At 45.4% G+C, this 27218-nt stretch overlaps 1 protein-coding gene and 1 long non-coding RNA gene across 2 annotated transcripts in view; both read left to right on the top strand.

The window, feature by feature from the left end:
• The window catches only part of WWP2 (WW domain containing E3 ubiquitin protein ligase 2), a 150142-nt gene that overhangs the window by 47954 nt on the left and 74970 nt on the right, over nucleotides 1-27218 (top strand). The window contains exons 5-6 of the mRNA XM_030299840.2: nucleotides 16466-16603; nucleotides 18434-18530. Of these exons, the coding sequence (XP_030155700.1) occupies nucleotides 16466-16603; nucleotides 18434-18530 (235 nt within the window). The remainder of the gene's footprint in view (nucleotides 1-16465; nucleotides 16604-18433; nucleotides 18531-27218) is intronic.
• On the top strand, nucleotides 22452-26558 carry LOC115503548. The gene is made up of 3 exons (XR_003965408.1): nucleotides 22452-22462; nucleotides 26225-26228; nucleotides 26356-26558. It is a non-coding gene; the product is annotated as an uncharacterized LOC115503548 (long non-coding RNA).

Genomic DNA, 27218 nt, shown 5'->3' with positions numbered 1-27218 from the left:
CCTCCTCGGACCTACGGCTTCCACTTGGTTTTCAGGATACCACACCTGACTGCTCTTCTGTCTTTCTGGCCACTCCTGTTCATTGATCTTTGTTGGTTTACTCGTCGCCAGTCTGGAAACACTGGGATACTCCAGGATGGCTTAGTCCTGCATCCATTTGTTCGTTCACACCACTGCCTTTCGTGATTTCACGTGGCATCGTGGCTTTAAATTCTGTCTGGACACCTGTATTGTGCCGCTTGGGCCTCTCCCTTGCCAGCCAAAGACTGTGTTTTCCAGATGTCTGATTAACATCTTCAAATTAATATGTTAAAAGCCAAGCTACTCACTTGCCCACAGCTTCCTCCAGCTCAGGCAATGGTGATTCGGTCTCACTCGGGCTAAGAACCTTGTGTCTTCCTTGATGTTACTCTTTCTGTTACAACCCGCATCCAGTCAGTGTGTCCCATCTGCATTACCCTTGAGATATGTTTGAGGACCTGGCCATTTCTCACCCTGAACGCTGCCATCACCCATGTCCAGATCCCTCTTTTCAGCTGTCAGGAGGCCTGTGTTTGTCTCCCCTCATCTGCGTTTGTCTCCCTACAGTACACTTTTGAACCCAGCAGCCAGAACAACCCAGACTCAAGCCACATCATATCCCTCCTGCAGTGGTTTTCCCATGCACTACAAGTACAAACTAAAATCTTCCCCAGGTGACCTAAAAGGCCGTCCCTGATCCTCCTGTTAACTCTTCTGTTATCTCATCTCAACCATTCTCCCCTCTGCAAAGCCTCCTCCTGGTCCCCAAGCCTCCTCGCTCTTCTTCTAACCCATTGCTGTTCTTGCCATAGGGCCTTGGCGCTGGCCTTCCCTTCTTCCTGGACTGCGCTTCCTCGTGTGGCCTCATGGCTTTACTCCCTCACCCGCTTCCAGTCTACTCGCCTCAGTGAGGCTTTCCCTGGCCATTCTTTCTTTTTCGGAAGCATACAATTCAGTGCTTTTAAAAAATTTTACCAAGCTGTGCAACGTTACCATGAACTTTTCCATCACCCCAATAAGATTCCTTGTGCCCACTTACCATTAGTTTTTGTTCCCACCCCCTGGCCTCTGGCAACCATGAATCTATCTTCCGTGTCTGTAGATGTGCCTTTTCTGGACCTTTTGTAAAAATGGCATCGTACAATATGTGGTCTTCGCCAAACTGTCTTAGTTGCGATTCCTCTCTACCCAACATTCCCTGTTCCTTTCCCTGCTTTATTTTATTTTTAGCCACATCCCTGTATAATACTGTGTATTTGATCTCACTTCTTGTCCTCTAGAGCTGCAGTGTAAGCTTCATGGGGCAGGCGTTGTTAGATTTTTGTTCACTATCTGTAGATAGATAGATAGATCGACAGACAAAATATTATATGTACCTAGTTTGATTAGTGAGGATATACGCCTTTTATTGTGACTTAGGTTTTTTTGTGGTCAGCGTCATGGCTCCCCTCTGAGGGACCCGGGTCATACCGGGTGCCTGCTCTGGGGAGGCGTCAGGCTGAGCCCGCCTCCAGCCTCCAAATGCAAGCCTTTGTTTGATTGTGCCCCGATCCGATCTGCTTGCAGTTGCATCAGTGACTGACTACTGTTTTCCTGATTGGCACCAGATGCCAGGCACCGGGATTTAAAACCGCCTTTAATAGTCTCTGAAAAGCTCTCTGTATGTTGCTTTCCATCATCTGCACCTCGGGCAGATACAGCCAAGCCAGAACCTCAAGGAATTCCCGAAGAAGCCAGAAGCACCCCCCTCCCCCACCCCCATGTCCCTAGTTTCTCAAAGTTACAGCCGGGCCTAGTTCGTGGCTTTGGTGTCCGCGGAGAGCTGTTTGGAAGAAAAGGTCCTTTTAGCCAGGAGTCTCAAAAGTAAACACACAGGCCCCGGCAGTGAATGTTAAAACAGACCTGCTTTCTGTGTCACCGGCATTGAGGTTGCCTTGTGAAACCTCACTTGAAGAAAGAAGAAAAGCTTTCTGTCAGGAATCCCTTCCCCTGTACGTGGCTGCCTCGGCGTAGCCTGGGGTTTATTGCTGCATCTAGAGTGTTCTGTAAGCCTATCGGTTTTGGAAGTCAGTCAGTCTCCTGGGAACATGTATTTGAGCAAAGAGTGATTTTTTTTTTTTTTTCCCTTCGAAACATGAATGATGGCCAAGGCTGGTTCCCCCCCACCCCCCCTTTTTTTCCTGGAGGTATATTTGTGACCTTTTGCATTTTAGTCTGTAGTAGGTGGTCAGGACATTTTTTCCCCCCATTTTCGTTTTTTCCTTTTAGATATAACGATTTCTCAGTGTTGGAGCAGGGGTTTGGAGGAGAGGAAATCTCTATAGGCATTTTCTTACGTTTGTGAGACCTGCTGGGAGCAGGGGGTGGGTATGAAGTTTACTTACAAGCATTCACATAGTCAATATTTTTTAAAGTTTATTTATTTTTGAGGAGAGAGAGAGAGGAGACAGAGAATCCCAAGCAGGCTCTGTGCTGTCAGCACAGAGCCCAATGTCGGGGCTCAAACTCACAAATGATGAGATAATGCCCTGAGCTGAAATTAAGAGTCCATTGCTTACAACTGAGCCACCCAGATGCCCCTCACATAGTAAATTTTATTTTTATTTTTATTTTTTTTTCACATAGTAAATTTTAAAAAATATTTTATTTTGAGAGAGCGAGCAAGCAAAAGAGGTGCAGAGAGAGGGAGAGAGAGAGAGAATCCCAAGCAGGTTCTGTGCTGTCAGGGCAGAGCGTAATACGGGGCTCAAGCCCATGAGCCGCAAGATCATTACCCGAACTGAAACCAAGAGTTGGACGCAAAACCGACTGGGCCACCTGGGTGCCCCTCACATAGTAAATTTTTACCTTGAGCTCTGGGCTGGATGCTAGAGATGTGGCAGTGAACAAGGCACGGTCCTGGAATTTAGGGTCTGGGGAGGAAAACAGACAGATGTTAAACAAGTACGGGTGCACACTAGCCCCGTTGTGGTGGACACGATGGAGGGAAATACAAGATGCTCTGGGACTGTTCCACTGAGCACTTAACCTGTCCTGGGAGAGGGGGTGTCAAGGAAGACTTCCCTGAGGAGGCAGCACTAGGACTCCAGAGGCTGAGAAGAGATGCCTCTGAGCATTCCAGGCTGAGGGAACAGCAAATGGGAAGCTTTGAGACAACAATGAACTTGGTGCAGTCGGGTCACACAGAGATGGCCCTTGGGGCCAGCAGGTCTGGTCACTGAGAGTTGCTCAAGGTTATGACCAAAAAATGGCAGGGAGGAGACACAGGAGAAGCTCTGGAAATACAATGTGAGCCGTGTATGGAATTTAACATTGTCTAGTAGCCACATTAAAAAAAGTGAAAACAGGGGTGCCTGGGTAAATCAATCTATTAAGTGTGTGTGCGATTCTTGATATTGGCTCAAGATGTGATCTCAAGGTTGTGAGATCGAGCCCCGAGGCGGGCTCTACGCTGAATGGGATTCCTGCTTGAGATTCTCTCTCCCTTTCTCTCTCTCTGCCCCTCACGTGCTTGCACTCTTTCTCTCAAAATAAATAAATTAAAAAAAAAAATTAAAAAGTAAAAATGAGGGGCGCCTGGGTGGCTCAGTCGGTTAAGCGTCCGACTTCAGCTCAGGTCACGATCTCACGGTCCGTGAGTTCGAGCCCTGCATCAGGCTCTGGGCTGATGGCTCAGAGCCTGGAGCCTGCTTCCGGTTCTGTGTCTCCCTCTCTCTCTGCCCTTCCCCCGCTCATGCTCTGTCTCTCTCTGTCTCAAAAATAAATAAACGTTAAAAAAATTAAAAAGAAAATAAAAAGTAAAAATGAGAACAAATGTGAAATTAATTTTAATAATGTATTTTATTTAGTCCACTTGTCAACTGGGCGGCTCAATCGGTTAAGTGTCCAACTTTGACTCAGGTCATGACCTTGCGATTTGTGGATTCGAGCCTCACGTGGGGGGCTCTGTGCTGATAGCTCTGAGCCTGGAGCCTCCTTTGGATTCTGTGGGTGTGTGTCTCTCTCTCTCTGCCTCTCCCCTGCTTGCACTCTGTCTCTGTCTCTGTCTCTGTCTCTCTCTCTCTCTCTCAAAAATAAATAAGCATTAAAAAAAATTTACCCCAATATATCCTTAATATTATCATTTTACTATATAATCAATATAAAGAAAGCTATTATTATTTACTATATAATCAATATAAAGAAAGCTATTATTATTATTGAGAAAGAAATCAATATAAAGAAAGACTATTTTGCAGTGTGTGTGTGTGTGTGTGTGTGTGTGTGTGTGTGTGGTGTGTTTGAAATCTGGTGTGTTGTTTTACACTCCCAGCACATCTCAGTCTGGACTGGCCACATTTATAGTGCTTTGTGGCCACATGTGGCTCAGGGCTCCCCCCTTGGACAATGCAGGTCTAGAGGTTGTTACTCAAGGAAGACTTGAGAAACTTTTCTCCTAAATCAGGTTGTTGGTATAGGACTGTACTATTTGTACAGTTCTAGAAATGTCTCTCATTCCTCTTAAGCCTGCTCCACAGAGGCATAGTGCCACGTCCTAGAGGACCCACGCTGTTTCTCATCAGCCACATAGCATTCCGCTCCTAAACTGACAGCTGTTATAGGCATGAAATGGTGGCCTTGCAAAGAGCCCAGAATCGATGATAGGAAAATGAGACTGTTGCCTGGATATGAGCTGTTTCCTCCCCCTTGCAAAAACAAACAAACAAACAAACAAACAAACAAACGAAAAACCCCTGAAACATTTCTTCTAGTGTTCAAGCCTTTACTTTGCAGTTATTTGAGAGCAGCTCCTGCCTGATTGTCCGTTCCGGTCTCCTAGGTTCTCCCAGGGGAGATGGTGTGGCTGTTGCAGCAGTGTTAGGGTTGAACCTCATTCATCTCGTTTGAGTGTATTATTTTCCCTTTTCCTTAAGTGTTCCAGGGCGCTACGAGTATTTTTCTTAGAGTGGGACGCTTATTCTTGTCACAGAGTGGTATGTTGGAGGGGCAAATGATCCTGCACCAGAGCACGGATGGCACGGTTAGATGGGTGGCAGTCAGTGCCACTGTTAGGTACAGGGTGGGCACTTTCACACTGCTGTCAGGCCAGCACGGCACACATTTCTCAGATGATGTCTGTGCCTACCCTCCTTCCCTTCCTCCCTTCCTCCCTTCCTCCCCGCTTCCCTTAATTAATTAGTGTTTATGCATACATGACCTACATTCACTCTCGTGGAGGGGGGCATTCCAGTCAAGGCTGAATTCACCTTGAACATGCCCCTCCCGCCTTCCTAAAACCCCACTGTGTGGATAGACTGCTGCTGTATACGTTTTTAAAGATTCACAGAACACATTAAGTGAGAAATCAAAGGGTACAACTTTTCTAGGACGAAGTCAGTTTTGCACATGTGGTTGTTATATGTATTTGTGCCGGTGTTTGCACATACAGTGACTTCACAGAAGGTTGACAATCATGAGTTATATCCTGGGGAAGTGATTTGGAATGTGCGTACTTATGGGGCAGGTGTCATATTTTGCCTGTCTGTATTGTTTTCAGGTTTTCATAGTAAGCATGCTGTTGTTATTTTTTATTTTTTAAGTTAATATTATTTATTGTGAAGGCAATATTACATAGTATACATGGGACTTTTTAAAACTTTTTATTATGGGAGGTTTCAAACATAAATGAAATAGAATAGTATAATTAAGTATCTTGTACTTGTTACCCACTTTTAAGAAGGATCAGCATGTCAGATTGCCTTTTGCCTCCAGACCCCACTTTTTGGGGGAATATTTGAAAGCAAATAATAGACGACATGTCATTTCATTTGTAAATACTTCCTGTATACATGTCTAAGTGATGTGGAAATTAAGAAAAAAATATATCCACTATGCAGATAATGGAAATTAAAAAATAAAACCTGTGTTTCATAATCTTACTCTTGAAGCACAACATACAGTTTTTCTCTGCTTAATTTATTTCTTTGTCCCTTTACATATTTATTTTTATGGGATTTTAATAATAGGGTGCATTCTATAACATCATGTTCTTTTTTTTTTTTTTTTTTTTTTTTTTAAGTTTATTTATTTTGGGAGCGCCTAGGTGGCTCAGTTGGTTAAGCGCTGACTTCGGCTCAGGTCATGATCTCACGGTTCATGAGTTCCAGCCCCGCATTGGGCTGTCTGCTGTCAGGACGGAGCCCGCTTTGGATTGACTTATTTTTGAGAGAGAGTGAGAGCAAGCCAGAGAGAGAGAGAGGCAGAGAGAGAGGGAGAAAGAGAATCCCAAGCAGCCTCTGCACTGTCTGATGAGGAGCCTGATGAGGGGCTGGAACTCAATGAATCGTAAGATTATGACCTGAGCTGAAACCAGGAGTTGGACACTTAAGCGACTGAACCCCCCATCATGTTCTTTCTTTGACTTAACATGTGTAGTATGAATAATTTTCCAGGTTCTTGTACACTCTCGATCATCATTAATCCATATCTTCATTGTGGCATATTTCACTCATCTGAAATTATAATTTTTATTTATTTCATTATATTTTAAAGTTTTATTTATTTTGAGAGTGAGAGAGACATAGGGTGGAGGGGCAGAGAGAGAGAGAGAGAGACAGAGAGAGACAGAGAGAATCCCAAGCAAGCTTTCTGCTGTCAGCACAGAGCCCGATGTGGGAGTTGAACCCACGAACTGTCAGATCATAACCTGAGCCGAAACCAAGAGTCAGACACTTAACTGACTGAACCACCCAGGCACCCAGAAATTGTAATTTTTAAAAAGCAGTTTTTTAAAAAGGAGATTTTTTTTATTGTGAAGTGATTACCTCAAGTTTAGTTAACATACATCATCTCAGATACAGAAAGAAAAAAGAAAACATGTTTTTCTCCTTTTGATGAGAACTTTTAAGATTTACTGTCCTAGTAACTTTCAAATAGATCAGTATCAAGTATAGTCACCATGTTGTACATTACATCCCCAGTCCTTACTTATCTCGTAACTGGAAGTTTGTAACTGCTGCATTTTTAAAAGCAGAATCTTAACCGTAAAAGTTCTCTTCTGGCCAGGCTCCTACATTTTGTATTTAAAGACCATTGAAAAGGAGGTTTGTTCACTGGAAGCCTGCCCCTGCCATGTTTATAAACATGGTTTTGATCCTGTGCCACAGGGAGAGGTGGTGTGGCTGCTGAGGTTCCTTGAGGGCACGGAGAATGGATGAGCTGTTAGGGTGGCTCCGATCTAGGAATCTAGGAATTGCCGTTCGTGGGTGTGAGGACTCTCCTTCCCGTTGGGGATGAGGAGCTCTGATGACAAAGCAGCAGTAACTCATGGATTGACAGTTTATTCTAAAGACTTTACTTCCCCATATCTGTATTTATTGCCCCTGAATCACTTAAAAAATTAAAGCATGTGCTACAGCTTGACACATGGTGAGGTTTACCAAGACAGATGTATTCTGTGTTAAAAGGACCCTCAGTTGGTTCAAGAAAGACTCTGGCTCTAATGTACCTTACTCAGTGGATGGCTGTGATGAATAGCTCGTTCTGAAAAGTACATGCCGTGCGCTTTTTTTTTTTTTTTTTTTTTTGTTAGTAAAGGAAAATGTCTGTTCCTGCATGGGCTTTGGCTTTTGGCATGAATCAAAAGAAATAAAGATGATCATGATCGATGGATCTGTCGTGTACCGAAATGAGGATGCGTGTGCCTAATGCCTCCTCTCTCTTTCCTCTGGTGGGGGAGCTGTCCCTTTTCCTACTGTCTAAGGATGGATTCTCCATCCATGCTTCGGAGCCCATGTTTCCTGCCTTCTCAGGAATCCTTCCTTATTTTCCTGCTGCCTCTCTTGAGTGTTGTCTGTCTTTGCAAGGTCATCTTCATCTGTTTGACTATTAACTGAGTTTCCTATCATTCCGTCTTCTGTGATCACATTCCCACCCATACCTCTTCCTTATGCATAACCACCACGTGCAGATGACCCATAGGTTTGAATCTCCAACTCAGATCTCTCCTCTGAGCTCCATATTTACGTACTGCCCACTTTCCTGCTGTCTCCTTGTGGATATGCCAGAAACATGTCCAAATCTGACCTCATCGCCACTTCCCCAGACTTGATCCCCTTCCATTGTTCCATATTTCAATATGTAGACCCACCATTTGTCCAGTTAGGTAACTTAGAAGCTTATGAGTCATCTTTGATACCTCTATCCTCCTTGCCTACTTACTTTGCTAATCTGTTTTCAGGTTCTCTTGGTTTTTACCTTTGCAAGTCTGCAAGTCTGCCTACCTCTTTTGTCTCCACCTCTGCTGTGTTTTCCTTTGGCCTCCTTACTTCTGTCCTTCTTCCAGTTTGTGTGCAGACAGAATGATTTTTGAAATCACAAAGCTGATCTTGTCACACCTTGTTGAAAAACCCTTAAGTAGCTTGCTGCTGCTCTTAAGATAGAGAAGAACTTTTCAACATGGCGGACCCACAAGGCACTGCAGTGTATGGCCACCATCTGGATCTTCTACCCCATTTGGATCACAATTCCATCTCTGTTTAGTTTCCTAAATTCATCCAGCTCATTGTGCCACAAGGCCTTTGCACCTCGTGTTTCCTCTGCCTGAAATGGTCTTCCTCTTCATTCCACCCCACCCTTCAACACGCTAATTGTATGCTTGAAACTTCAGAGCACAGTTGAGTTGTCAGTTCCTCAGGAAACTTCCTGATGCACTGATGAGGCCAGCTATCCAGTGCTCATGGGACACTGATGTCTTGCATGGAATCTGCTAATACAGTTGCAATTTTATATTTCTCTGCTAGATTATTTATTTGTTTCTCTCAACTGACTTGTGAGGTTCCTAAATGCAGAGACTTAGTCTATTTTCACTTTTCATTATAACCCAGCTTCTAGCACAGTGTCAGGCAGATAGTGGATGCCCAGAAAATGCTTCTTGAGTGAATGAACAAGAAAGAAAGAGAGAAAATAAAAATTTACAAATTAGCTTCGTAAAATGAAGCTAATTTCATTTCTAAAGGAGTTAATGGAACCCCCAGTAGACCAAAACTTTCATTTCGAGATCGTTGAGGGACTCCCAGCAGCAGCATACAGAAGAGTCTCAAGGCCAAAGTAGACTCTTCCTTGCACCCTGTGTTCTGGGAAGAGCCTGCCAAATCATCAGTGATGGGGGCCGAGGAGAGGTGGGGTGAAGCAGAGTCAACATTGTCACCCCAATAAGAATTCCAATGTTTATGATCTGATGCTAGCTTGCTAGAAAAGACTTTCTCTTGTTAGGCTCTGGCTAAGTTTGGAAGCCAAAGAGACATCATAACAGTAAATCCTGGAAGCCTCTGGCTTCCTTTACTGCAAAGGGAATGTGAAAGAGTGTTCTCTTTAAATCTGGGGTACACTCCATCCTGTGTGTGTCTGAGTTACAGGGAGGCGGGGAATGGAAAGGAGACTATTTACTCTCTGCCCTTCTGGAATTTCCTCCTGTTCCGTTCCTCTGTGCACCAGTGTTTCACAGCTATGTGTAGAATGAACACTGACCTGTTAATGAATGCCCTGCTTATTTTCACTTTCTTTTGATGGGCCTATGGGATTGGGGGGCAGGAGGAGACAGGAAGAAGGTTGTTTGTTCCACTGAGCAGCTCTGTTAAGGCCAAATCAATCACATCTTCATCGGGCTTCCGAGATGCTTGACCTGAGAGTACTTAGCCTTCCTTAAAGGTATCCTACTTTTGTGTCTGGTTTTATTTTTCTCAAATTTCCAGGTAAATCCTTACATTTGTATTCAGAGTTAGGAGGAAAACAAAAAAACAAGATTCTTCCTTTTAAAAGATAATGTGTGTACGTGCACATAAGTTTTGGTGGTGTGGGAGCAGGAGGGAGCAGTGATGACAGAAGATTCTGAAGTAGAACGTTCCTTCATACACTGCAGTGAAACTGTCCAGGCAGGAGTTCTGGATTTCATAACTGAATCGCATTAATAGTGGCACATTTTGGCAGTTCTGGTTTACATAGTTTTTTCTTTTGTTGGAAAAAGGAAGGCAACTTCCATGCCCTATTTATCTATACTTATTGGTACCATATGCAAAAAGCATATTAACAAGTCCAAGTCAAGAAAGGGAGAAAGTCACTCTTAGAAAAATATTACTCATCTTTATTGCACATAACTGCTCTTCCCAGTAGGAAATTATTAACCTGAAGCCACTTGCAAATCTGAGGCTTTGAAGTAAAGGAAAAATAAAAGTACGAGTTACTCCTGAAGCAGCTTGTTTGTACATTCCCTACCTTTTTGTATTTCAAACTGCACATGTGATATTGAATTCTTATAAGAATTTTAGTTGGTTTCATTCACTGTTTGTGCCTGAGGTATGCTGGTTTGAAAATAAAAGCTGTTCTGGAAAATGTCAGGCATACGTGAAAGTGGAAAGAACAGCCCGTGGACCCCTGTGAGCCTGTCACTCAGCTCCACAGCCGCCTACCGAAAGCCATCCCTGTTTCATCTTACTCCTTACCCCAGTCCCCGCTGGGTTGTTTTTCCTTAAACCCCAGGTGTGTTTCATCCGTAAGTATTTTACTTTGTAGTTCTAAAAGATAAGGGCTCCCATAACCACAATGCCAATTTCATACCTAAAAAGCATACTGATAGTTATTGAAATACAATCAAATATCTAGCCCGGCTTTACGTTTCCCCAGTTGTCTTACAAAGTTTCTTTTCTACCATGGGTTTGTTTGAGTCGGGATACAAGTAATGCTGATAGGTCTCTTCAGTCCCTTTTAACCAATATGTTCTCCTTCCTCTTTTTACCCCTCAGAGTTGATTGTTGAAGAAAATGGACAGTTTGTCTTGTGGTTTCTCACCTTTTAAGGATTGTGCTGTTTATGTTCCTGAAGTGTGTTTTGACATGTTCCTCTGTCCCCCTGTGTCTCCTGTAAACTCATAGGCAGATCAAAATGCTTGATCTGGTTGGGTTCTTCTTTTTCCTTTCTGATGAGGTGGTGGTGCCCAATGTCTGCTGGTCTCTCTTGGCATGCTAGCTTGCCCAGTGTTCTCCTGGCACGGTCCTTGAGAGTTTGCAAGTTCTCGTCCCCTAGATTCTAATGTCCGGCTCTCCTGCGGTCTGTTGACCTTCATAACACAGCATTATGTGGTATGGATAGCCAGTTAGTACTTAGAACGGAACAGAAGGGCACAGTCCCATAACCGAAGAAGTACATTTGCTGATTGCTGAAGTTATTAGCACGCGCTAACTGGGACCTTGGCTTTCTCAGAGAACTGAAGTCTCCTGCCAGCGGAATATTTTCATTATATATGTTCCATTTGGCCGTAACTGAATCAGACTTCCTCCGGCCATGCTCTGAGTTGGCGCTTTTTGCAGTGCCTGCCCATCATCTTGCCCAAAGCTTTCATTCCAAGGGTCTGGGGGCCCCATGTGCTTGGTGGGAGTCATGGGTCTTTCCTAACACGTGCTAGGGAGGAGGCCAGGGTAGAGTCTTCGTTAACCACTGTGTTCCCAGAAGGTGTTGCCATGGCCTTGGCCCAACCCATCATCTGCTCCAGCCTGGAATATTGTACTGACTTCCTACCAGGTCTCATGTGCTTCTGCCCTTGCTCCTCCCGTGGCCTGAGTGATAGCACTACAGCACCAGTCACGTCCCTTCCTTGCTCACGATCCCCTAATGGCTCCCAATCTCACACGGAGTAAACTCCAGAGACCTTGCAAGAGCTCCAAGGGTCTCCTTGTGGCCTCTGGTTACCTACCTACTGCCCTCATGTCCTGCTCTTGTCTTCCCTCGGCCATTCCAGCCATACCAGCCTCCTTGCCATTCCTCACACATGCCAGGCATGCTCCCACGTGGGGCCTCTGCGCTTCCTTTTCTCTCCACCTAGAAGATTCTTCCCCAGATACCTACGTGGCCTCCCCTGCCCCATCATTCTTTTGGTCTCTGCTTAGTTGTTGTCTTCCCAGGGACATTTCCTCACGACTGCAGGTCCTCCTCCCGCCTCCAGCGCTCACCACCCGCTTTCCTCACTGGTGTTTCTCCTGCACTTGCCACCTTCTAACAGATTATGCAATTTTCTTAAAAAACAAAAAACAAAAAGCCTGCTTATTGTTTGTGTCTCCCAACTAGAATAGAAACACCCAGGCACGGTGTTTTTGTTTGTTTTGTTTCTGTTTAATCTCAGGGACGAGACTAGGAGGTGCTCTCTCCACGTCCGTGAACTGCGTGACCACAGGTGGAGGGGGCCTGACGAGGTGCGCTTCCTAGGCGAAATCACTGTACCGTACCCGTTCTTCCATCAGTTTCCTGGTTTTTGAGCAGCGCCTCACAAGGCAGCAGGACGACATGCTGCAGGAGAAAGGCCCTTTGTGGAGTCGTCAGTGTGGCTGTAGTGAAACCCGAGGGCCCCGGAGACCAAGTGGCTAATGCTGCTATTTATAGCTGGGATTCCAGTATATGTTTTCCAGCCACACTTATTCCTTTCAGCCTCCCCGGTATGCTCAGGTCTGTCACTCAATTAACTAATGGTTTCTTTAGTCCCATTATGCATTGTAGGGCTCCCCTGGCTCAGGTATTTTTTTCAAAGAGAATAATGGGGAGTTCTGTTCTCAGAGGCTTAATTTTTTAATAGCCGTGCCAATTTAAAAAAGCCCTTTTCCAACTTTTTTATTATGAAAATTTCAAACCTACAGGAGAATGGAAAGAGTAATACAGCGCACACCCAGAGGCCCTCCACCTAGACCTTGCTAGCACGCTGCTGCCTTTGTTTTGCCGACACGTGTGAGCTTGTGGGTGTGTGCATTCTTTTTCCTGACCATTTGAAGGTAAACCGCAGATACCATGGCACCTCATTCCTAAAAACTTCAGCGTATTCTCCTATAAAACCATCTGAGAATACTTGCATAATTTGCATCTCCCGAGAATGACATTCACGTTGAACCTCGGAAAATTAGCAGTCGTTTCATACATCATTTAATATCCAGTCTGGATGTAAATTTCTCCAATTGCCCCAGGAATACTTTTCAAGCCGATGTTTGGTAAAACATTGCATGGCGTTTGGTGGTTATATTTCTTTAAATCTAGAAGAGTCTCCTTGCCCTTTTTTTTTTTTTTTGTAAGTTTTTAAAGATTTTAGTTATTTTGAGAGACAGTGCATGGACCGGGGTGGGGCAGAGAGAGAGGGAGAGAGAGAGAATCCCAAGCTCCTCTGCGCTGTTAGCACAGAGCCCCACATGGTGCTCAATCCCATGAACCATGAGATCATGACCTGAGCCAAAATCAAGAGTTGGGTGCTTAACTGACTGAGCCACCTAGGTGTCCTTTTGCCCCTCTTTTTAGAAAAGAAGCAGTGTAATGACATTGTCTTTTTGAAGAGTCCAGGATATTATATATGTGTCCCATATTCTGGATTTGTCTGATTGCTTCCTCGTGGTATTGTGAATTTGTTTCTCTGTCCCTATATTTCCTGCAAATTGGGAAGGAGATTTAGTGGGTTAGTTGGATTCAGGCTAAATGCTTTTAGAAAGAAGACTTGAAAAGTGATGTTGCGGGGTGCATGAGTGGCCCAGTCGGTTAGGTGTCTGACTCTTGACTTCAGCTCAGGTCACTATCTCACAGTTGGTGAGTTGGAGCCTCTCGTCAGGCTCTGCGCTGACAGCTTGGGGCCTGCTTGGGATTCTGTCTCCCTCTCTCTCTGCCCCTCCCCTGGTTGGTCTCTATCTCTCTCTCTCAAAATAAACAAACAATAAATTTAAAAAAGTTACCTAAAAAAAGCGATGTTGTGTACCTCATCCTGTGTCACGTCATGAAGTTTGTGTGTCGGGTGGTCTTGCTGTTAGTGATGCTTCATTTGATCACTTGGCTCTGACAGTGATGGCCAGAGGTATCTCTGACTCTGTCTCTCTTTTTAGCGAATAGAACAGTGGAGCATTATCGTCTCCCAAGTTTTGTTGAAGGGGGAAAGACGTCCCTTCCCACTGGCTTTTTTTGAAGATAAAATGTATTTCAGGGCATCGCAAGGTAGCTTCTGAGCCTACCGGTATATAATGACTCTACTGGACATGTTAAATGGGTAAACAGAAGAGAAGAGCTAAGTTGGAGCCTTGAGATGAGACCATGTAGAGAAAAAGTCAAGTTACGCCTGTGGCTTCTGTCAGAGGACCATGGCAGTGTGACTGTCAGGAGTTTGAAATCAGCAACAAGAGGCGGGGCCGCCTCTGCCTTCCCGTTGAGCATTATCATCCCTCCAGAAAGGAGGGGAAGACATGCCCACACTACATTTGTAAAATAATGGCCTTTGAGGCACTAAGAAAGGAATCACGGAACCCTTCTGGAATACTCATCCCAGCACATTTCCAAGGCTGGTGTGCTGAATCCAAAAGGATGGGCATCTTTAGGAAGTGTCCTGGAAACAAGATGAGAAAACAGTTCATCTTCTAAGTAGCTCACCTTAGAAGACTTTTTGGAGTTTGTTGCTGCAACCCAGAAAAGGCTCCAAAAGGTCAAGAGAGGTGCAACTTTGCAGTGAACAAGGTAGACCAAGAGAACTGGGACTCTTCAGCCTAGAAACAGGAAAGTCAACAGGGAGATAATAAAAATGACAGCTTATTAGGAGCCCATGGGGTGCTCCTGTTTTCCAGATGGGGAGACTGGTGCTCATGTTAAGTAATTTGCACAACGCTACAAGCACCACGTAGTAAAAGTGAGATTTGAACCCAGTCTCCCTGGCACACGCCCCTCCTGAACTCTGTGCTCCACTTGGGCCCTGGATCTAGGCATAATAAGTAGGCAGACACCCTTGACTTTTCTTTTAAACAACAATAATAAACGTTTGTTGTCTCCTGGTTTCAGTGGGTCAAGATTTGTGAGTGGCTGAGCTGGGAAATCTGGCCAGGGATCTCTCATGAGGCTGTAGTCCATACATTGGCTGGACCATAGTCATCTGAAAGCAAGACTAGGGCTGGAGGCTTGACTTCCGAGGTGGCTCATTTGCATGGCTGGCAAAGGGTGCTGGTTGTCAAAAGGCCTCAGTTCTTTCCTGACTGCTGGACTTTTGAAGGAACTAGTTTTCAGATTACAAGTGTTATTTTATATAAATATTTGGAACTCACCAAGTTCCTGAGTGAAAGTGACCGAAAATAGCAACAGACTCCAAAGGATTTGGAGAGATCCATTTCAGGGAAGAGAGATTAAGGTAAGGGAGAGACGCTTAGGAGAACTTGAAAACCCAAAGGGTGACTGGTTCCCACATTATTATAGTAGATCCTGATTTGATCCAGACTTTTCCTAAGTTCTTAAAGGACTGTGTCTGTATTTTCATTTGGGACAGGCTTTTTTAGTTGGGGGGAGAGGTTGTTTCTAGAAAGTGCTCACAGAGATACTTATTTATGCATACCCTGCCTTGTTCTAGAGGACCAGGGAGATAGCTTACAATAATCTAGTGGCAACTCAGAGATAAAATAAAGTGGCGGTTTGGTGGGCGGTGGGTGGGGAAGGAGGTTGGAGTATGTGGCTCTTTTGTAGTCTGGTTTTGTAAGATGTGGGAAGGCCCTTTGGAAATCCTCATAAACGCTGCTCTCTTGGTAATTACCGAATGGCTCCCGAGCAGTAACTGGGTGGAAGCTGTTCTGTGTGGCCGGGCCTGCTGGTGGGGAGTCGGGGGGCGCTTGTGCCGCAGTTTCTAGCCCACGTAGGCTTTGGGGCATCTGCCTCGTGTCAGTTTGTTCCTTTTTTCTGCTGTGGTTCCTCGATTCTTCTTGTTTGCCCACAGGGCTGACTTTGCCTGGTGTCCCAGGGGCTGGGTGACTCCGAGGTGCCTTCCCACCTCGGTTGTAGACCCCGTTTTTGGCTGGTTTATCCTTACGGACTAACCCAGGGCCACGGGACGATTGTGGAGCTGACTCACCTTTATTAAACTTTCATTGCTTAACGTTTTTTCCTCATTTCAAAGTGAGACCTCCTCAGGAGTGAAAATTCAAAACAAGTAATACTTTCTAACACAAATAAGAGAAGAAGCCCCTGCAAATCCTTCATCTAGAGATGACTCCTGATGACACTGCCTCAGGGTCTCCTGACCTGTTTCTCTTTTTTTTTGCCACCATTGTCTGTCTATATGGGCAGGGGGGTTGCTGGCTTGTGACTCCTTCCTCCGGATGCCACAATTTCTCTTTGCTCTTCTCATGGTCCTTCGAGTACAAGCAGACAAAGAAGTCATGGAGAAATTAGGTAGCTAACCCAATGATACAAAATGTTTTGAAAAATAGGAGTACAGCCTTTTCCCACCCATCTAATACAACAGTGATGACGATTAGACCTCTTCCTTCCCATTCTTCTTTCCACGCCCCGAGGCAGATTTGAAGATGCAGGAAAATGTTGCCGGGGACGCCAGAGTAGGTTAAATGAGGGCTTACAACTTACCCAGTCTTAACGTGGGGTGCATTTGCTTTACTCCATCCCTGTTGCTTTTTGTGTTCAACAGTGGAGAACACGCAGCTGACCCTGAACCTGCAGACGGAGAACAAAGGCGGTGTTGTCTCGGGCGGTGAGCTGACAATTTTCCTGGACGGGCCAACTGTTGATCTGGGAAGCGTGCCTAATGGCAGTGCCGTGACAGACGGTGAGTGCCGCCCTGCTCCCCAGGGTTGTGCCGGGATGGGGCGGGGCAGGCCTGGGTGGGAGTAGGAGGAGGTGCCCGGGGCTTGGTTCTCTACCAGGTACCTGGGTTTGGGTACCGCTCAGCCAGTCCTGGCCCCCTGATTCCTCTTAAGCAGTTCTTCGCATGATCAAAAGTGTGACATGATTTTTCAAGGACAGCTTTCTGATAAAGGACCAAAATAAATGCCAGGTCTTTGTAAGTGTGTTGTACTTTGCTTTGAGAGCAGAGAAAATATCTTTTCATCCCACACGGGCTCTCGAAAATAAGATGTCTTTATTAAATGTTACTTGGGGCCCCTTTTTCTTCCCAATACAGTTAAACTTCCTGGAGGAGCTTGAAGGTGTCTTTTATAAGACAGTATTGGGTGAGAAAGGGGGCTGTGTGTCTTAGAGATTCACACTAGCAAAATAGAGACAGAGGCAGGAAAATTGGAGTATCTCCCACTCTGTCCTGAATGAGGGCAGTTTGTTTCTTTTGATCTACTCTGAAATTAGTCACCTTTGGATCTAGCAGGAAATTATTTCATGAAGTCTGAGGTCTGAGATGGGCTGGGTTTCTCCATAATTTTTCTCGTTAAATGTGATGTAACTGTGGCACTTTCCAGGCCCCAAACAGGCTTTCTGTAGCTTTGAGGGAGTGAGATTTGAATTCTAATGCAAGGGCAGTAGGGTGGAATCTCAGTGATTGGATGGGCCTTGACTTGAGAAACCTCCCTGGACTGAGTGGTGCTTTGGGTACTTTTGGTGCATGGAGGAAACATGAATTATTCGCTCATTCTGCACGTATATCCGTAATTGAGCACCTGGTACGTACTAGGTCTTGGACCAGGTGCTAGCCAGATGGTGGGGGCAAAATTCATATGGTCTCTACTCCTAGGAGCTTCTGATTTACTTGGTGGAGGTGGGAATGTTAGACATGAAACAAGGAGGTGCAGAAATAATTATGTAACTGTAATTGTGACCAAAGCGATGAAGGAAAAGTACTGGCTGATATGAGAGTCCCATACTTTCGGGAAGTCTCACTTCAGCTGGGGACCAGGGAGGGTTTCTTTGAGGAAGCTGAGACCCGCCAGAGCTGAAGAGATTAGACGGGCCGAGGGGGAGGTGTGGGGAGGTGCAGGAGTGGGGTAGCTGAGTGAGAGGTCGAGGGGTCCCTTGTGCAGAGGCTTCAAGGTGGGAGAGAGCTTGGCCTGCAGTGGGAACAGAGGCGGCCAGGTGGAACGTGGAGAGCAGGAAGGAGAGTGGTGCCTGGTGAGGCTGCAAGGGCAGCTCGGCTCAGACCACCCAGCCTCGAAGGCTTGGTGAGGACTTTGGACCTTGTCCTAAGAAGCAGAAAGCTGTTGAGGGGGTTTTTAGCAAAACGGTGTCATAATTTGATTTGAATTGAATCTGATTTGGCTTTTTAAGAGCTTTCTGGTTGTGATATGGACGAGTGCAGTGCCCTAATTACTTGCTCCCACTTTGCACGGTCAGCATGGGTTCTGCGTCTCGTGTGGTGCAGCTGAAGTTTATTCAGTGCACAAGGCAAGTTGCTTGGAAGTGCTTGAGGTGTTCTTGAAGGTCTTGGAGAAGAAGAGCTGTTTCCCAGGTTTGAGCGCCTCTGTGTGGGGGCCCCAGTCAGATCTCATCTGGCTGTCCCTCTGCCTGTTCGAGCTGGAGGCTGTGGCTTGCTAGGTGTGGTGGATAACCCGAACGCATGGAGTGAACTTTGTTCCTGAGCCACAATCTCAAACAAACCAGGGCTGAGCTTCTCAATGTTTCTGTCTTTTCTTGTGATGGGTCCCCTGTCTAGGATCCCAGCCACCTTCAAGAGAATCCAGCGGGACAGCTGTCGCTCCAGACAACCGGCACCAGCCCCCCAGCACAAACTGCTTTGGTGGGAGATCTCGGTAAGACAACCTCCCCCAACCCCCGCCCCCCCCCTGCCCCGCCCCGCTTGTGGACAAGGAGGAGCTGGGAAGGTGCTCAGAGTTATTGGAAAACATGTTGGGAGGTGGCGAGGAACAGTTTATGTTAGAAACTGTTGGAAATTTCCAGAGGGCTTATCCCTGACTCAGTGTGTTAAGGAGGTGCTGAGGGGGGAGTACAGAACTCAGGATTCTCAGAATAGTCAGGGGTTCCTTGTCAGAGATTGGGACTGGCTAAACTGGTTATTTGGTTAAGAGCCGCCAAACAGAGCCTGGCTAGTGTTTTGTGATTCAGGGTCAGCGACCACAGTTATCCTTTTAGGATGTACATGCAAATGTTTAGAGCAATGGTTCTTTGTATGTGAGATTTTCTGTCTGTGCATTTCTATTTTTGGGGGGTGATCCATGGTTCCCTTTGGGCTATTGATTAAGACCTCCTGAACTGGAAGTCTGAATTATATTATACTTATTATACGTATCAAGAGTGACTTAATTTACTGCATGCCTGTCTCATACCTGTATTAATGGTGCGAACTCATTTCCTTGGCAACTGAATTCCCAGACAGGAGAATAGTTTTAGGTATATTAGAGAGGTGGGGAGGAGGGAGTTGGGAACCTGTTTTTATTATTTATCGCAGTGTATAAAACCCCCAAACACTTTAAGGAAATTATAAGGAAAAGAATCATATGAGTGCAGTTTGTAAATCGTTATTACCTGCAGAGAGTAGATAAAAAACTAGTAAAAATCTTCTGGAACAAATCCCAGGGATTGGGAATAATGCTTTGAGAAACACAGTATGATTTCAGCCAGTACCCACAGCGTCTCAAATGATCCCTCTTATGACAGCCATCAGCCTCACTGGATGTGGTGGTTTTGAGGGTCTGTACAGTTTCGGTGCCAGGCAGGTGTCAGGAGCAAGAGAGGGTCAGATGTTTAGATCTTTTGTCTGTGGCGTCACTAGAAGCCAGGGTGCCATTTTCCTGTTCTCTTTTCTCCAAGCCTCTGCAAAGGTGTTACCTCCCACCCTGGAGACCATTCACTTTTTCTCGACTCACTAGATGAGTTATAAGTTGGGATAAACAGGCAAGTGTCACAGGGTAAAGACCAGTGATATAATTGGCAAATTTTGTGTCAACAGAGGCCCGAGGAGCACCCAGAACTAGAGAGAACAGAATCTCTTTGGTAGTGAGCAGCTGGCGGAGAAGAACACCTCAACACATCACCCGCTGAGAGCGATGCCTTCTTAGCTTTGGCACTAGTAGCTGCCATCTTGGTCTTTCAGCTGACTCGGAAAGTTTGTGTCATATGTGACTGATGTCACTTATTTGGGGGCTGGAAGGCAGAGTCTGGCTCTTAGTAACTTTGGAATTAAGTTCTTGACCTATTTATTGCTCTCTGAAGTTCTCTAGTTAATCTTGAAATTCACATGTCCTAGTAGCCCTTCTTTGTCATTGTTAGTGCTGAGGATTACTGTCTTTTAAGGCAGCAAGCAGACTTCCAACAGAAAATTGGATGCATTTTTGCCCATCACACATGGTAGACATTCGATTTTGGTTAATTATTGGTGGGCAGAGTGCCTTCCAAGTAGCTGGGGCCGTGTGGGCATCCACATTGGCCTGCTAAGCTCCTGTAGCCTTTTCTACACATGGCCTCTGAGTTTTCACAGGCCTCTGCCTTCTAAGTATTTATTCTGTGTTCACATGGAGCCTGCTGCCGTTCAATAGCAAACACTTGTGAAAGGATCATCTGAAGGCAGTGTCTTCTGTGTCACTGAGAACTCCTTTCCCCCGTTGCTGCCGCACTTCAGGAGATGGTGTGCACGAGCAGCGGTAGCGGGGTAGTTGACTGGACAAGGGTGCGGGGCTTTGAAATCAGAAAATACAGATTGAATCCTGGCCTCTCATTTACTTGCTGTGTGATATCGGACGAGCCGCTAAACCTCTCAGCACCTCAGTTTTTTTCACATGTGAAATGGGGATATCGCCTGCCTCAAAAGCTCATTGTAGGAAATAATGGAGATGGGCTATGTCAGTGTGAGGGCTTGCCTATGGGGCGTGCTCAGGGAGAGTGGTGGGAGGTTCCTTTGCTCTGGAGAGTCTGTTGTATGCCCCTCCTGACCCCCAAAGCTGGGAAGTGTGGCATGGCTGATTATTTTTGCATCAAGGACTGTAGTTAGGAGGGTGATGAATGAAACCTTCAGGATTCAAGGACAATCCTCCGCTGTCCTTGGTTTCCTGGGGCAGGGAGGATGGGCTTCTCCCTGCTGCCTCTGGACTAAATGTTTAGCCTTTGCTGTCTGACGGGTAGGTTTTTCCTGGACTTGGGGGCCACTCACCATGATCAAGGATGCTCTGATGTGCCCAGAAAGGTTAAGACTGCAGTGTCAAACAGCTGTTTCCTCTCCTTTCTCCTACTTTATTAAGGTTTAGAACCAGAACCATGTAAGGGTTTTACTTAGCGGTTCATCTACCCAAGTTCATCCAGCAAAGGGACCATTTGCTTGCCAAGCATGACCTCCAAGCTCTTTGAGTGGGATTTATCCACTCTTTAAGAATAATTGGGTGAAACATCTCTAGTTATTTTACCATCTGGTCTGCCACATGGCAGCCAGCATGGGATTGCCACCAACGACCCATGTGGCATAACTTGATTTATAGACACACCATATTAGTGTGCAGCGCGTGGGTCTGGTTGAATAAAGAATGCATTAATGTCATAAATTGTGTGTAGTCTTAGAATGAAATATTATCCCATAGTAAAAATGGGGTGAAAGATAGTTGCCTCAATATGGGGGAATCTCAGAAACATAGTGTTGAACAAGAGGAGCAGGCCACTGGGGGGCAAAATATAGTATGATGTAATTTATATAAAGTTAAAAAATGTCAAACTAAACCACATATATTTTTTAATGGATACCTCCATGGGGAGTAAAGCAATAAAAAAATGAAAAGGAATAATTAGCCCTGAATTCAGTAGAATGGTTATCGTTGTAGGGGCGGAGATGGGTAAAGTAAGGAAACTTGGAAACTTCATGGCACCGTGAATGTGGGGGGTGGGTACTCAAGTGTTCATCTTCCTTTTCTTCTTAGAACCAAACATATATTTAATATATTCCTTTGTTTACCTGGCATATTTCACAATAAAAAAGTAAAAAGCAGCCTCTGTCACCCTGAGAAAACTGACCAGCGATGGTATTAGGTTGGAGACACTGTGGTTTGCTGTTGAGGCAGACAGATTTCAGAATTTAGGATTTCTCCAGGCTCAGTAATGACCACTTACTTCTTCCGTGCAGTCTGGCTTTGTAACAGTGGCCAATGATTCTAAATCAGTGATCCACATTGGCCTCAGAGGTTATGCTCCTGTCCTGTTCCAACTCTCTCCCAGGCTTGAGAGCTGAGTTTGGGAGTTGGGGGAGTGGGTTCCAGATGAAGGCTGGCCACTGCCAGGTAACGTGTCAGAACGGCACTAATCTTGGTGGGCTGAGAGGGCTGGTCTAATACTCCTCGGCGTTTGACTGGAGTGGGGGCGATTACGTGGCTTACCCCGGATTCTGTCAGCGTGCCATGCTGCGCTGCATCCTCAGCCAGTGTTCCTCATTCCAGTCCGACAGTGGCGAGCGCCTGGTGTGCAAAGGAGCCCCCTGGGAGAGTGTGTGCTGGCTGGCACAGGGAGGGCCTACCACACCCTTTCATAATCCCCCAGCGTTTATTTTATTTTGCTGGAATGAGGGCTGGCTTTGGGAGCCATGCCTAAGTCAGTTCAGGTTTTGAAGATGTGAGATGTGCCTGGTGCTGTGCACACATTGCACGCGACACGGCTTCTACTTTCCACGGCGAGGTCACAGTCTTTGTGATATACGTACGGGTTGTGTGGGAAACAAACCATGAGCATCACGGGAAGTTCAGAGAGAGAGGTCCGTATGTGGAGAGGGAAAGACCGAGGACAGAGTGGAGGGGGCATCTGCAGAGAGACTGTCGTCTGTTGTCCGACGGTCCCGTGCAGTGTCTTGGGAACTATGGAAGGGGCGAACGGTGAGCCACAGAAGCCAGCAGCGGGGCATACATGCAGGGAAAGAAGGGGGTCCGCACCGGTAGTGGCAGCTGTCGTCAGAGTCACTGTTCGGTTAGAAATGGGCGTGAGATTCGAGACTGGAGAGTAGACAGTCAGGATGTTTGAGTCCCTCCGTACTTGGCTGATGCGTCGTCACCTGTGAGTTTTTCCCCATGCCTCGGTTATATGAAGTCAGGGAGTTGAGGTGCAGCCAGCTCCCGGATGACCCGCAGGGTGGTGTGTGAGCAATGCCGCTCCTCTAAGCACAGCCTGAGATTTCCTCCGACTTGGGTACCTAGCCAGGAGCCCCTCTAGATTTGCCACAGTTATGTAGGGAAATGGGGAGACCAAAAGGGAAGAATGCACTGAACTTTTTCATTAATAGGTCTGAAGACCAAAAGAGATCTTGTTGAAGGAGCTGTATGGGGGCTTCGGCAATTAATTTTCCTTCATTCCGTGTGTACATGTCTGTTTTGTATAAGAGCATGTGTGATCATGCACGAATGTATATGCATATGTGTGTTTGGCGTGAAGGGATAGAAGCCTTGAATTTGCTTATGTCCATCATCAGCTGTGAGTGTTGGCCAGCGTCGGTCAGAACCTGCATTTTAACATGCTCCCCTGTGATTCTCTTACGTGCAAAAGTTTCAGAACCTCTTGTGATAGAATTTTAATCCTCCCTCCTTTCCTCTTTCTCTTTTTATCCTGCTTTGATAAAAATATATCAAGTTTATGGATTCCCGTGCCTTGGCATTAATGACCTCTGAAGATTTAAAAGAGCTGTAGTCTCAGAGACTTACAAAGCCCCAAGGTCTCTGGTGAGCTCTAAATAGCTCATCAGCTGTGTCTGCAGACAGCCTAGCCCAGAAAGGAAAGAAAAATAAACTCAAGCAGGCGTGCATCTGCTGGGAACGCTGCTGGGAGTCCTGGGAGGACCAGGGGGGTTTGGGAAGCAAAGCTAATGGGGACAGAGGGACGGACAGGATGAGAGTTGAGTCTTTGGGCACTGGGCCATTCTCTCAATTATCACTGGCCACTGTTAACCTCCCCTTCAGTTGAGATGACTAAAGGCTACTTGATTTGAAACCACGGTTCTTTAGAGATGTCACCTTGTCGGCATGAAGCTCAACTGAACACCTTTACAATTTTCATTCAAGCCTCCCGCCCAACAGCTTTTACTTCCAATCCTCAGGATTGCTGAGGAAGCAAAAGGATTAAGCAGAGAAGTTAAGTGTGGGGCACCTGGGTGGTTCAGTTGGTTGAGAGTCCAATTCTTGATTTTGGCTCAGGTCATGATCTCACAGTTTATGAGATTGAGCCCTGCGTCGGGCTCTGCTCTCACAGCATGGAGCCTGCTTGGGGTTCTCTCTGTCTCTCCCTCTCTCTGTTCCTCCCCTGCTCCCACTCTCTCTCTCAAAATAAATAAATAAACATTAAAAAAAAAAGAGAAATTAGTGTAATTCATTTATTCCTTCAGTGATAACTAAGACACAGTCCCTGCTTACAAGGGACTCTCTTCTGAGTAGTTGGTTTAGATGGAATAGGATTGAGACTGTGGACAGTAGTCTTACTGCATAGTCAAAGCAAGGCATTGAAAAGTAGTCATGGAGATTAATTACATTCATTTATACATTAATTTATTAATTTTATACCAATTAAAATTATGCACTATACAGTACTATATACTTATCTCTTCATTTTATAGGTAGTTATTGGGCATTTCTTTTCTGTGAGCCTAGAGAGGTGTGGTGTGTGCCAGAAAGCTGGTTGGGAACTTTTCGTGAGCTAAGAGAAAGTAAGGCCGCTATCTGCAATTAAAGGCAGTATTTGTTCCACACACAGGAATGCCAGGCTCTGAGCTATGTTGTGGTGATACAAAGATAGAAAGCCGTGGTCCCTGTCATCAAGGACTGTGGCATCTAGCAGGAGACAGACACATAGGTGATAATTAGGATAGGGCGATGGACCCCACCATGGTGGTGAGTTCACATGCAAGAGGAGGATAGTGGACGGTGTACCCAAATCCACCTGGGGGATTTAGGGGACACCTCCCACGTTGGAGCTGTACTTTGAAAGGAGCTTGCAGACCAGCGACATCAGGGTAAGGGAAGTCATTCCAGGAAGAGAGTGCAGCAGGGCGGAGACAAGGCGGAATAAAGAGAACTTAGCATATCCGAGGAAATGTTAGCTAGTTGGTAATGTCCATATGTAAGATATTTGGGCTGATAGCTATAGCAAACTATGGTTCACAGGGCAGATCCAGGATGCCACCTGTTTTTTTGTTTTTGTTTTTTTACTTTTTTTTTTAATGTTTATTTTTGAGAGACACACACACAGTGCGGTTCGGGAGGGGCAGAGAGAGGGGGAGACACAGAATCCAAAGCAGGCTCCAGGCTCGAGCTGTCAGTATAGAGCTCGATGTGGGGCTCAAACTCATGAACCGCAAGACCGTGACCTGAGCCAAAGCCAGACGCTTAAGGAACTGAGGCACCCAGGCGCCCCTATTTTTCTTTTTTTTAAAGAGCGGTGTTAGGTTCACTGCAAAATTGAGCAGAAGGTACAGAGATTTCGATTTCCCATATGCCCTCAGCCCCCACATACACGTCTCCCCTACTCTTAACATCCCGAACTAGCACAACACATTAAAAAAAAAATTTATTTTTGAGAGCGAGAGAGAGAGTGCGAGCAGGGAAGGGGTAGAAAGAGCGGGAGACACAGAATCTGAAGCAGGCTCCAGGCTCCAGGCTCTGAGCTGTCAGTACAGAGATCATTACCTGAGCCGAAGTCAGACACTTAACCGACTGAGCCACCTGGGTGCCCTTAGTGCAGCACATTTGTTAAACAGTCGATGAACCTACACTGACACATCCTCATCCCCCAAATCCATGGTTTGCATTACATTTCACCCTCGTTGTTGTACATTCTCTGGGTTTTGATGAATTTATAGGGACGCTTATCCACCATTATACTGTCATACAGAATAGTTCTACTGCCCTAAAAATCCTCTGTCCTCTACCTGTTCATCTTTCCCTCCCCCTCAACTCCTGCAACCAGTGATTCTTTTATAGTTTCCAAAAGACTCTCTGCCTTTTCTAGAATGTCATATCATTGGAATCATCAAGTATGTAGCTCAGATCGGCTTCTTTCACTTAGTAGTAATGCATTTAGGTTTCCTCCATGTTATTTTATGACTTGATAGTGCATTTCTTTTTAGTGCTGAATAGTATTCCATTGGATGTACACAGTTTATTCATCCATTCACCAACTGAAGGACAGGCTTGATTCTGTCCAAGTTTTTAAAAATTTTTTTTTTTTTTTAACGTTTATTTTATTTTTGGGACAGAGAGAGACAGAGCATGAATGGGGGAGGGGCAGAGAGAGAGAGGGAGACACAGAATCGGAAACAGGCTCCAGGCTCCGAGCCATCAGACCAGAGCCTGACGCGGGGCTCGAACTCACGGACCGCGAGATTGTGACCTGGCTGAAGTCGGACGCTTAACCGACTGCGCCACCCAGGCGCCCCAATTCTGTCCAAGTTTTGACAGTCATGTGTAAGGCTGCTAGAAACATCCGTGTGCAGGTTTTTTTGTAGACATACTTTCAGCTCTTTGAGGTAAATGCCAAGGAGAGTGATTGCTGGAACATATGGTAAAAGTATGTGTAATTTTTTTTTGTTTTTTTTTTTAAGTTTATTTACTTTGAGAGAAAGAGAGAGAGAAGAGAGAAAGAGAATGCACGTGAGCTGGGGAGGGGTAGAGAGAGAATCCCAAGCAGGCTCTGCTCTGTCAGCACTGAGCCCGATGCGTGGCTCGAAGTCAGAAACCATGACATCATTGACTTGAGCTGTAATCAAGAGTTGGATGCTTAACCGACTGAGCCACCCAGGCATCCCAAAGTATGTTTAGTTTTGTAAAAAACTACCAGGTTGTCTTCCATAGTAGCTGTACTATTTTATGTTCCCACCAACAGTGAATGATAGTTCCTCTTGTTCTGTATCCTCACCAACATTTGGTGTTATCAGTGTTCTAGATTTTGGCCATTCTAATAACTTTGAAGTAGTATCTCATTGCTGTTTTAATTTGCATTTTCCTGATGATAGATGACGTGGAGCATGTTTTCATAGCTTTATTTGTCACCTATGTTGTTGTTGTTTGGTGAAGTGTCTTTTCAGTTCCTTGGCCTATTTTTTAGTCGGGTGGTTTCTTTTCTTTTTTTAAAATATTTATTTATTTATTTATTTATTTTGAGAGGGAGAGAGAGAGTGAACAAGAGTGGAGGAGAGGGTCAGAGGGAGATATATAGAGAGAAACCCAAGCAGACCCAATGTCCAACACAGAGCTTAATGTGGGGCTGTCTCACAATCGTGAGATCATGACCTGAGTGAAAATCGAGTCAGACGCTTAACCAACAGAGCCACCCAGACGCCCCTGAGCGGTTTCTGATGGTTGAGTTTTAAGAGTTGTTTGTATATTTTGGGTATCAGTTCCTTATCAGATATGTCCTTGGCAAACATTTTCTTTTAGTCTGTGGCTTATCTTTATGGTCTTGATAACCTGTTTTTGTAAATAATATTTTATTTATTTATTTAGTAAGTAATGTTTTATTTGAATACAGCTATA

Source organism: Lynx canadensis, chromosome E2 (genome assembly GCF_007474595.2).
Source record: "Lynx canadensis isolate LIC74 chromosome E2, mLynCan4.pri.v2, whole genome shotgun sequence".
Taxonomy (NCBI): Eukaryota; Metazoa; Chordata; class Mammalia; order Carnivora; family Felidae; genus Lynx; species Lynx canadensis.
This window is presented reverse-complemented; position numbering and strand designations above follow the sequence as displayed.